The following is a 12584-nucleotide window of genomic DNA, read 5'->3' as shown; positions in this document are numbered from 1 at the left end:
CTCCTTCTGAATAGAAATCCATTATCAGCTGAATCTATGCCTCACACACAGTTCTCACTCATCACATATAAGCAGCTTATTCAGTGTTTTCCATTCAAAAAACTGAATTCATACCATTGATGAACCAAACAGCCAAAACATTATGATCACTGTCTACTACAAGACTGGATGCACCTGGTGGTGTTGTGGGCATGTAAGACAGTAAGGAAAGTATACAAGCAGAGCACAGACAAATGGGAAATCATTCTAGTGGTGATACAGCCCACAAAGTAGGGAAATGTACTGACCTAAGCAATGGTCCAGCACATAGAAATGAGCATCTTGGAAATGGCTGACCTGATCATTTGTTCACATTTTACTGTCATCAGCATCTATGGAAAGGGGTTAAAGTACAGTGAAACCATGAGCAGGTAGCAAGATGGTGGATGTGTGTTCCTCATCACAGAATGTTGAGGGGCTTTCTATCTCTGTAAAGCCATTTATGTGGCGATTTTTTGGCATATCTGACAAGAGTACAATGCTGGTGCGGGCACAAGTGTTCCGGAGCACACTGTTCAGTACAGAATGTTGAGCATGGGGCCCTGCAGCCTATGACCCCTGTTGTTTCCCTGTTGACTCAACGCCGTCATCAGTTAGGATTAGAGTGGGCACTTAATCATTGAGGCTGGACTGTGGATTAATGAAAATCTGCTCATTTGCGTTATGTTTATTGTCACACAAAGTTGATGGTTGTGTCTGGATACATCATCTAGCTGAACAGCTGTTCAAAACAAGCACCACATTTGTATGCAGGACAGTGGGGGCTGTATTATACTATAGGGCACATTTACCTTGCCTTCCATGGGATCTGTGGTACTAATTGAAGCCACGACGAAAGCTGTGGACTATGTGAACATTATGGCAGACTACCGGCATCCCTTCTACTTAATGACTTCTCCAATAGCGATGGGATCTTTCAGCAGGATAAATGTCAGTATCACAAGTCCAGAATTGTGCTACAGTGTGTGAGGAGCCTAGTGGTGATCTGACATCCATGTTGTGGCCACCAGTTTTGCCTGAACTGAACCCAGTGGAACTCAGATGGCACATTATTGAGCAGCAGCTCCATGACAACAAACCACCAGCCCACAATTTATGGGAATTGTTTGATGTGTCCATAGACATCTGGTGCCACATACCTAAGGACTTATTGAATGCATGTCTTTTAGAATAGCTGCTGTATTGTGTTCCAAAAGTAGAGCAACACACTATTAAATAGGTTTTTGCTCCATAGTGTATATACCAGTGCTGTATATGCTGCCTATGTACGGTATTGTGTAGTCTGATTTTGCCAAATATCGATTCCCATTATTTTTATTTACTGAATTTATTATTCTAGAATGGAGTTAAATAATAGGAAGATTCATAACTTTTTCCCTGAATAATACACTAATGTTTGTAAAAATTACAACAGTAACAAGAATACATATGACTAGAAGGTGCTTTGGACTACTCATATATACTTCATTTTTAATTTTAGTGTATTTTTGTGTACAGCCAGCACTAAATTAGTAGCTTATTTGTTGATACTGAGTTGCACAAACAAGTCGGGGAGTCTCTTAACACTTATCTTGTGGAGGTGACAGTTAAAATTTCTGTCATGGAAACACACTCTCATCATTGACAACTGGCAGTACATAGACAATCAGGATTATGTAAATCTACATGTTCTCTAATTAACAGAATTTAGTATGGTGTGATAGCATCACATGCCTGCCAACTCCCCCCCCCCCCCCCCCACACACACACACACACCACACACATCCCCTTCCCAGGCTGACTTCAAAACTGCTACTGTACGGCCACAACTGTGAGTTCTTTGACTGCTGTGGGAGAAGGCTCATCACACTAGAACACATTAAATACACACATCAAAAAAAGTTTTGCGTCACCTTGGTTCTGAGAGTCAGCCCTTTAGAGGTGGTGGTCCAGATTGCTGTACACAGCAGTACCTCTAATACACAGTAGCGTGTCCTCTTGCATTGATGCCTGCCTGTATTAGCTGTGACATCCTATCGACTAGTTCATCAAGGCACTGTTGGTCCAGATTGTCCCACTCCTCAGCAGAGATTCGGCATAGATCCCTCAGAGAGGTTGGTGGGTCACGTTACCCATAAAAAACTCTTTTCAATCCATCCCAGGCATGTTCGATCGGGTTCATGTCTGGAGAAGCGATGTCGTTTTCCTGAAGGAAGTCATTTACAAGATGTGCATGATGGGGGTGCGAATAGTTGTCCATGAAGACAAATGCCTCACCAATATGGTAGCACTATCATTCGGAGGATGGCATTCACGTATCGTACAGCCAGTACAGTGCCTTCTGTGACCACCAGCGGCGTACATCGCCCCCACATAATGCCACCCAAAAACAGCAGGGAACCTCCACCTCGCTGCACTCTCTGTACAGTGTGTCTAAGGCATTCAGTCTGACCGGGTTGCCTCCAAACATGTCTCCAACGATTGTCTGGATGAAGGCGTGTGGGACACTCATCAGTGAAGAGAATGTGATGCCAATCCTGAGTGGTCCATTCGGCTTATTGTTGGGCCTCTCTGTACCGCACTGCATGGTGTTGTGATTGCAAAGATGGACCTCGCCATGGACTTCGGGAGTGATCTTACACATTATGCGGCCTATTGCGAACAGTTTGGGTCATAACACAACGTCCTGTGGCTGCACGAAAAGCATTATTCAACATGGTGGCATTATTGTCAGGGTTCCTCCAAGCCATAATTCATAGGTAGCGGTCATCCACTGCAGTAGTAATCCTTGGGCGGCCTGAGCAAGGCATGTCATCGACAGTTCCTGTCTCTCTGTATCTCCTCCATGTCCAAACAACATCACTTTAGTTCACTATGAGACACCTGGACACTTCCCTTGTTGAGAGCCCTTTCTGGCACAAAGTAACAATGTGGACACGATCGAATCGCGTTATTGACCATCTAGGCATGATTGAGCTACAGACAGCACGAGCCATGTACTTCCTTCCTGGTGGAATGACTGGAACTGATCGGCTGTCGGACCCCCCCTCTGCCTAATAGGTGCTGCTCATGCACAGTCGTTTTCATGTTTGGTTTGGCTTAGTGATATCTCTGAACAGTCAAAGGGACTGTGTCTGTGATACAATATCCACAGCCAATGTCTATCTTCAGGAGTTCTGGGAACCGGGGTGATGCAAACCTTTTTCTGATGTGTGCATAAGTTCACTTTATTACGTAAATGAATAAAAGACTTACTTAACTTTGACACAGATCTTTTCCATATGATTGCTTGATACGTTACAGCTGTTATTGACTATTAAAGCATCATTTGATGCACAGCTTAACAAACAATTCTCTTGCTTACAATATTCCACATGTAAATGAACAAGTCTATCAGACACTTAACTATCACATTGGTCCTATACTATGATGTTGACTCCTTCATATGAGTTCACGAACTGGGCAGAGCTCTGGCTGGCTCAACACTATATTGACCTCAGTATGAGGGTGCCACTGTGTTGAGAGGGGAGGCATGGTCTTCTGGGTCATCTCCCATATCTCACTGCAGATTGCAGTGAGCCCTTGCTAATGTCTGTGGTATCAATTCGCATTGCCAACTTCGGTGAGGCAATGCCCCCCCCCCCCCTCCCCAAAACCTCCATCGCCATTGTGTAGGGCAGGTGCATGTGACAATGGCAAGGTGGAAGACTAAACGTGGATGCAAATGAGGGGGCAGGGATAGGAACTGTGGCAGATGGTGTCTCCCTACCTGCATCCCGGTATCCACTGTGAGGGCATCCAGGAACACCAGCAGAGAAACCAGACGCAGGGTGCACAGCCACATTTAGGGATGTAGGTGCTGTGGGCAGCTGGAAGGGCAGTGATCTGCTGGAGCAGTGTGATGATCTTCCGGGTGTGACTCATCCGTGGACATTGGTTTGGGCAGATGGAAAGGTGCCGGCACTGGTGATGTCGCAGTGGCAGTGGCTATGCATCAATCTCCATGGGCACTACAGGGGAAGGTGTCCAAGTGTCCATCGCGACTGCCAGAGAGATAGCTGCGACTACAGATGAGGACCCCAGCAACATATTGCATCTGTGGACAAACATTCTGCAGTAGAATCACTGACACACTCATACACACAGTGCAGCTGGCTGTGGTGGCACCACATTAGCCCAGCAGAACAGTGCATGACATAAAATTACTTTGGTTGTAACCCTATGCTCCCAATGCTGTTGCTTGCCAAGACTTTGTAAAAGACTTCATCCTGTGGCTGAAACTTTGTCTGACCAAGTGGAATGCAATGTTTCTGTGGCAGTCGCAGGAGATGTAACAGGGCACACTGCCTTTGACCCTGTAACAATTATGCCGGCAACATTCCATCATGTGGCAAGAACTGGTGGGAGGAGAGAAAAATTTTTCAGTGCCTCATTCAATGTGTTGCAGGAATGGTGTTTCTCCATGTAACCTCTGAACATTCGAACAAACCATCCAGATACACTGTTTGATTGTGGGTGAAAAGGTGCAGTGGTCACATCACGTGTGTGCTATTGGTAGCACAAAGCTATTGGGAATTAGGTGACCTGAATTGTGACCTCAGGAAGACCTTCAAGACAAAAAATAGAAGACAGAGCCAATACCGTACTTGCAGTAGTGGTGGATGTCATGGGGACAACAAAAGAAAACTTATACTGTAAGCATTAATCCCTAACACCCATCGCTGGTTCCAGAATGTATCCACAAAATCTGTATGAATGCACTGCTATGGTCTAAACGGACATGGCCACTCAAAAAATCGTTGCAGCATAACTGACTGATTGTCTGCAGAAGCTTCACAGCAAGCAGTCATTTGCACTATCTGAGAGCCCATTCCCTGCCAAGTACTATTATGGTGGGAAAGTTGCTTTGCGCGAACTATGTTTCAATGACCTTGGTGCAGGGTTGAGCAATCACAAACCAGACATCACCAATCTCTGTATGCAAGATCAGAACTCTGACTGCATGGAAATCATTTGACGATGTGAAAAACATCGTCACACCACAGGTTGGGGAATTTCTTTTGAACTGCATGGCCACCCACGGCTCACGTATTGCAAAAGAACCTGAAGAGCTGCGTCAGTCGAAAACATGTTTCCCCAGAAGGATCAAACACTGTGTCGGTACCAACCAATTACCGAGACAACATGTCATCGTTCAGATGTTGAGCAGTGGGCCATACTGATAATTAGACAAAATCAGAAACCAGTGTTGCAATTTCTACACTATCTGGTAAGATTGAACAGGACCATCGAAGGCCAGTGATCTGTCAGCAGATAGAACATCCTACTGTACAAATACTGTCAGAATTTTGTAACACCATAGATAATGGCAAGCACCTCCTTTTCAAGCTGACTGTAGTTACACTGTGGTTTGTGTTTTCAATGCAAAAGCAACAGGTCTGTCAGGAGAACTGATCTTATGGGAGAGCACCGCTCTGATCCCATAAGCAGAAGCATCCACAGCAGACATGAGAGGCTTAGCTGGGTCAAAGTGAATCAAACATCTACACCTTAACAGTGCCTCTTTCAATTGCTAAAATGCGTCTGGTATTCTTTGGTTCACATGAACATTTTTCCAGTGCAGCCGGCTAAGCAGAGCAGCAATTTGCTCAGCATTAGGAATAAATTTTATACGATAGATAAGTTTACTCATGACCAAATGTAGCTCCTTAATGTTACAGGTTGCTATCAGACCTAATCGCATTCTTGTGTGTTGAAGTTGTATGTATACCCTGTGCATTTATTATGTGACCTAAATAGTTTAATTCTTCCTGGAAAAAGGAGCAGTTGTCCATGTTGCACTCTAAGCCAGCCACAGAAATAACCTGAAACCAGCATTCTAAATTTACTAAATGTTCAGTGTGACAACAATATCATCCAGATAACTAGTACAAAAAGAGACTTTCGGTATTAACTGTTCCAGGAACCATTGAAAAATTGCAGGAGCTGAAGCAATTCCAACTGGTAGTCTTCGAAACTAGAAAAACCTAAGTGAGTGTTTATCACAAAGTATTACTTCAACTGTTCATCCAGCATTAACTGTATATATGCCTCTCACAAATCTATCTTTGAAAAGTATCTGCCCTGTCCCAGCCTGTCCATCAGTTCCTCCGAATATAGAAGAGCAAAAGAATCCACTACTGTTTGCAGGTTTACTGTGCCTTAAAGTCTGCACATGAATGTAAACCACCTGAAGGCATCTTAAGAATGACTGAGGATGATGCCCATTGGCTTGTGGAAATGGGCTGAATAACCCCATTCTCTTGCCATCTTTGCAGTTCCTGAGCAACTTGCTCACATTATGCGTAGGGGACAGGTTACACATGAAAAACTGTGGCTGTGCATCGCCTTTTACAGTGATGTGAGCTTTAAGGACGTTAGCACTTCTTATCTTTTTCTTTCAGTGCCTACCCAGTCCAAACTGGATAGGTGATCTTGTTGGTTATTCTTCTCTTGTTGGTAGCATCATGGAATAGTTCTGTTGAAGGCATATTGAACCAGCATCTGAGGTTGTCAAACCAAGATATTCATCTTCTTCCAGGACCTCTTTTGCTGTTGATTTTCCCTTGACGTATTTTTCTGTAACAAATTATATCTATTGTACTTAATATGTCGTAGATATTGCAACTTTTGGCATTTCACTCTCTTGATTAATTGAAGTGTTGTGTTCATTCTTCTCAAAAGTCTACATTTATCACTCTCTGGTACCGAGGTGTTCTCACCACCTATTAAGTCACAGTTCAAAAGCCTCCAGCTTTTTCATGTTTTTCATTTAAGATCCATGTCTTTACCCCATATAGGAGGATGGAGTATACGTAGCAGTGCAAAAGTCTGGTTTTTGTCCTTAGAGTTAGGTTATGGCTTTTGAAGACAGCACTCATTTTCGAAAACACAGTTCTTACTTTCTTGATGTAATCTTTATTTCTTGCGAGTTATCCCAATTTTCATTTATTGTGTTTCCTAGGTATGTATATTGTTTTACCCTTTCCATAGTTCTTTGATTTATGACCAAGTTTATTCCTGGAATATTTTCCTTACTTACGACTATGAGTTTTGTCTTTGTGATGTTTATTTCAAGTCTGTACTGACTGCTGGCTTGTAAAATTCTATCCATTAATTATTGTAACACTTGAATAGTGTCAGAAAAAACAATAGTATCATCAGCATAGCCAATGTTGTTTAATCTTATTCCCTTTATCAAAATTTCTTCTTCTATTTCTTCCATGGCTTCCCTAAATGTGAATTTGAGTATATGTTAAATAGTATGGATGAAAAGATACATTCCTGTCTTACTCCCATGAGAATTTTGACAGCTTCAGTGTGGTCTCGATCAATATGCATTATTACTGTTTGATTCCAGTAAAGGTTCTTGATGATTCCCAGATCTCTCTCCACCTTTTCAATATTTCTCAAAATCTCCATCAATTTGTCATGTTTTACTCTATCAAAAGCCTTCTGTTAATCTATTAGGCTAGCAAATACATTTTTATTTACATCTATCAATCAATACTTGAACACTGAACAAGGCTTCTCTCACACCCACGGTATTGACAAACCCAGACTGATTAAGGGCTTTCTGTTCCTCACATAGCCTATATATTTTTCTGTGCATCACATTCAAAAACAATTTCAAGATATGGGTCATTAGCTTATCACACAATAATCTCCACATTGTTTTGCATTTGACTTTTTGAGCAGACTAATGAACTCTGATGTCAGCCACTCCAATGAAATGTTTCGAGTGTTCAATTTGTTGCATGTCTAAGGAACATGAGGTCAAAGACTCAGTAGTACCATCATTGAAGAATTATTGCATGGTACTTGTCACACAAAGCTGGTCATTGGCCTGGTGAAATATGGCACATGTAGGTCCCTGACGAAGTGCCTGCTCTAAAAACATCCTGTGTGGAATGACTACTTTATAAGCTACCCTCAGTGTGTAAGGGTGGAAGATAATGTGCATTCATTGGTGCCCTAAACTATCCACAATGCACTCTTACAGTAGAGGCTACCAGACTGTGATCATCATGGTAGCATGTAATATGCTTGTACCCATCAGAAACTGACAGTTTGATATGGGACTCATTCAAAAAAATTAGTTTACCAGTCAGTATAATGCAGACACTTGTCTCAAACATCAATCATTGTCACACGATTGTGCCTTGTACAAGCTGGAATGTCAAGGTATGGCAAACATATCCCAAAGGCAAATCATTTTGCCTTCTTTTCACTCATCCACATATAAGTATTGGATCCTGTCACGGAGATGAGACGTACACCACTCTGGTCATATGTTGTGGGCTTTGATGGCTGGTATTTACATCCTTGGTGATTTTAGTTATACGAATATCAGGCCGTGGTTTAAGATGTGTTTCTGTACCTAATGCTGGAAGCATCATTAGAGGCTGCACAGACTTTGATAATCGACTGAGTTTTTATAGTGTCTGAGGATGTCTACAGCACTAGGAAATGAAACATTAGGTACAAAAACATGCCTTAGACCATGAGCTAATGCCCGTATAACTAAAATCACCAAGGCTACACCACTCTCTTTAACATTTCCACTTTGATAGTTTTTATCTAAGTGAGCTTATTGTAGCACTGATCTTTCCACTTGCAAAACTAAGGTTCCTGCTGGCTCTACATGTATGACATAGTGAAAGGTAAAGTTCTGCATCCTGGTTTTGGACGGACCAATCGGGCCCCACCGATTGCCGTGTCATCCTCTTCCATGGGCATCACTGGATAAAGTATGCAGAGGCACGTGGTCAGTATGCTGGTCTACCAGTCATTATCAGGGTTCTTGACCTTGGAATCATTACTAATCAGTCTAGTAGCTCCTCAGCTGGCCTCATGAGGCTGAGTGTGTCCCCTACCAGTCCTTTCACCAAGGAAACAATCCCAGGCACTACTGGGAATCGAACCCTGGTCCCCTACATGGCGGTCAGCTGTGCTGACCACTGATCTGTACTCTGATTAACAGATTGCAGTGGTGGTGTGGGAGGGGGGGGGGGGTGTTGCCAGAGAGCAGCCAGCTGCACTTCACAAGGCACTGCACCTACATACAGAACAGGCATCGTAAGGACCCGCAGCGTTCGAGAAAGAACTACAAATAGAAGGTGGCCAGTTCCTACCACTTGTCTTGTTGAAATGTCAATCACAAAGTAATTTTAATCAGAGTATGGAGAGGTGGACTCATATATGACATGTGTCTGTAGCATTATTTATTCCTGGTACACTGCTCTAAATAATCTTCAAGTTTTGATTCAGATGTACCATTCTTCTGAGTGTTGCATTTTTGCATACATTGGTGTAAATGTGGACATAATTTGCAGAAATGCTCATTAATGAATTATAAATAGCTGATTGTGTTTGAATACCAATATGTGCTCAAAATGGCCGTTCATATGCCGAGTTGTAGATATCAAATATTATTCTACAAGTCAGCTCCTTTGTTTGCGTTCAATGCATGTAAATTTATACTTTCAGATGCTTTTCTTCAATATGTATTCTGTGTTGGTAACTGAATTTTGATATCTCTTTATTTAATTCACCATGTTAGCACAATAATGTATATAGTAACATCAAACAGAAATGTATATATTTCCTGTTGTCACTGATGAACATTTCAAATTTGTGTAGCAGCACCATATTTGGCTACACGAAGTTAATTTTCACTATTCAAAAATTATACAAGGGTTGACTGAAAAGTAACGCCTCCACTTTTGTAACTCTTCAACAATTGCCAGCATTGGTATGCCGCAGGTACTGGCTTGTTCCGTAGGCTCTTCTCTACAGCTCCAGTTGGCGGGAAGCCTTAGCATTGAACAGTTGTGTTGTTACAATGTAAAGTATGGAACCCTGTGCAGACAGTTGGTCGATGCGATTTAAGCAACGTGCAGTCATTGAATTCTTGACAGCAGAAGGTGTCACCCCAAAGGAGATTCATCAGAGAATGAAAGCAGTTTATGGTGACTGTGTTGATGTGAGTACTGTGCATCGATGGGCGAGTAAGTTTAAAGATGTTGAGGCGGGAACATTTGACCTGCATGACAAACAAAGAGTTGGACGGCCTGTGACAGCAACCACCGAGTTTCACAACCAAAATGTTGACAGGTTGATTCAGGATGGTCACCGCATCCTCAGAGATAAATTGCAAGCACAATTGCCATTTCTCTAGAATGTGTGGGTTACATTATTGCTTTGCTTGGCCTTTGGAAGATCTGTGCATGATGGGTACCATAGATGCTGACTCCTGAAATGAAAGTGCACAGGCTTGAAATTTGCCAGGAACTCTTTTCGCATTACGAGAATGAAGGTGATGCCTTTCTCCATTCAATTGTGACAGGAGACGAAATGTGGGTACACCATTGCGACCTGGAGATGAAAGATCAGTCCTATGGAATATCGACACAAAGACTCACCCCAGAAAAAGAAATTCAAGATGCAGCCCTCAACTGGAAAAATCATAGCCACAGTGTTCTGGGATGCAGACGGTGTTATCAGTGTTGATTTCCTTGGTCATGGTACAACAATAATTTCAGAGTGCTACATCACAACACTGCAAACTCTGAAACCATGGCTAACGAGGGTCCTAAAAGAAAAGGGAAATGTATTCCTGTAGTATGACAATGCCAAACCAGACACTTCACGTGCCACCACTGCAGAACTTCAGTGACTGAATCTCACCACCATACGGCATCCTCCATACAGTCCAGATCTAGCACCATCTGACTTCCATCTGTTCACAATGATGAAAGACGATCTGCGGGGACATCATTATGCTTCTGATGAAGACGTTGGGAGAACTGTGAGACTGTGGTCACAGAAACAGAGTGTCAACTTCTTCTGTGACGGCATCAGAAAACTTGTTCATCGTTGGCAGAAATGTATCCAATTGGCTGGTGATTATGTGGAAAAGTGAATATTGGTAATTAAAGACCACATTCTAAGGATTATTTCTGCGTTTGATTTATTAAAATATTCCCATCCAAACCCAATTACCGAAGGTGGAGTCATTACTTTTCATCCAACCCTCGTATTTGTTTTTCCCTAAAATCTTGCTTGTCTTTGTTCAAGATTAAGACAATAACCAAACTGATTTATGTTTACAGTGGTAATGGTGATGGATTTTATAGTTCAGCATTCCAGTCACAGCTTGAAGGGAATTCACTGTACAACGCGAGTATGCCCAGAGGTAAATCTGTGAAATATATTTTGACCTGTCATAGTTTTTTTGAGTGTGTTATATGTCAAAGCTTAAGCCCTCCCATAATGCGTAACTAAAATTACACATTATTAGTAGGCACATTATTAGCCATTATGAATTACCTCGAAGAAAATTTATTAGTGAAAAATTATTAGTAGGCAACTAATTGACTTACAACAGTTAATCAGTATAGAAGAAACACAATAGTTTCCAGTGTCTGAAATATTATCCTTTTACCTAAGGTCAGCATCCTAATACAAATTCTAATTCCTTTATAGTATGTCATAATTTTGAAATGAACTGACAAAAAATCAAAAGAGACAAAGTGCATCTTCATTTATAGCAAGGAACAGGTTAAGAATAATGTATTATGTAAATATGAATAACTTTTAGGGGGGAGGGGGGGGGGGAAGATGAAGAAGAAGAAGAAAAGAAATGACACACCCCGTTGCTCTTCTGCTGTAGACATTTAGTCCAGTGTATACTCCACTTGCATATGACTAGGAAGATGGTAACACTACCTCTCATTTCCACGGGTTGTTATAATATTCTATTCTCTACTTGAAGGCTAATAGTAGTGAAGATTATTGGATATTGTTCATTGTGGCATTTCCTATTCCATGGGGGAAAAACGAACTCTTAAATCTTTTCTCTTATTTTATCATGAAGATGATTTCTCCCTTTGTTGGTGGGCACCAAGAAAATATTTTCACATTCTGAGGAGAAAGTTGCTGATGAGAAGGTCCTGCCGCAGCGAAAATCACCTTTGTTGTAATGACTGCCACCTCAGTTCATGTATCATATCTGTGGCACTGTCTTCTATATTTAGTGATAATACAAAACATGCTGCCCTTCTTCAAACTTTGCTGATGTCCTCCATCAGTGCTATCTGATGTGGATCCCATATCGCACAGCAGTACTCCAGAAGAGGACAGACAAATGTAGTGTAGGCAGTCTCTTTAGCATACCTGTTGCATCTTCTAAGTGCTCTGCCAACAAATTACAGTCTTTGGTTTGCTTTCCCCACAGCGGTATTTATGTGATCTTTCCAGTTTAAATTATTCTTAATTGTAATCCCTAAGTATTTAGTTGAATTCACAGCCTTTAGATTTGTTGATTTCTTGTGTAACCAAAATTTAACACATTCCTTGTAGCAATCATGTGGATGACTTCACAGTTTTCATTATTTAGAGTCAACTAGCACTTTTCACATTATAAAAATATCTTGTCTGAATCATATTGCAATTGGTTCAGAACGTCTGGTGACTTTACGAGATGGTAAATGACACCACCATCAGCAAACAATCTAAGATGGCTG

General features: G+C 41.7%; 1 protein-coding gene across 2 annotated transcripts in view; it reads left to right on the top strand.

Annotated features, from left to right (window-relative positions):
- The window catches only part of LOC126259276 (protein O-mannosyl-transferase 2), a 196944-nt gene that overhangs the window by 125374 nt on the left and 58986 nt on the right, over window positions 1–12584 (top strand). For both annotated transcript variants that reach the window (XM_049955918.1, XM_049955917.1), the window contains exon 9: window positions 11172–11254. In XM_049955918.1, the coding sequence (XP_049811875.1) occupies window positions 11172–11254 (83 nt within the window). The remainder of the gene's footprint in view (window positions 1–11171; window positions 11255–12584) is intronic.

This window comes from Schistocerca nitens, chromosome 5 (genome assembly GCF_023898315.1).
Source record: "Schistocerca nitens isolate TAMUIC-IGC-003100 chromosome 5, iqSchNite1.1, whole genome shotgun sequence".
NCBI classification, from domain to species: domain Eukaryota; kingdom Metazoa; phylum Arthropoda; class Insecta; order Orthoptera; family Acrididae; genus Schistocerca; species Schistocerca nitens.
Note: the sequence above shows the minus strand (reverse complement) of the source record. Positions and strands in the feature narration are given on the sequence as shown.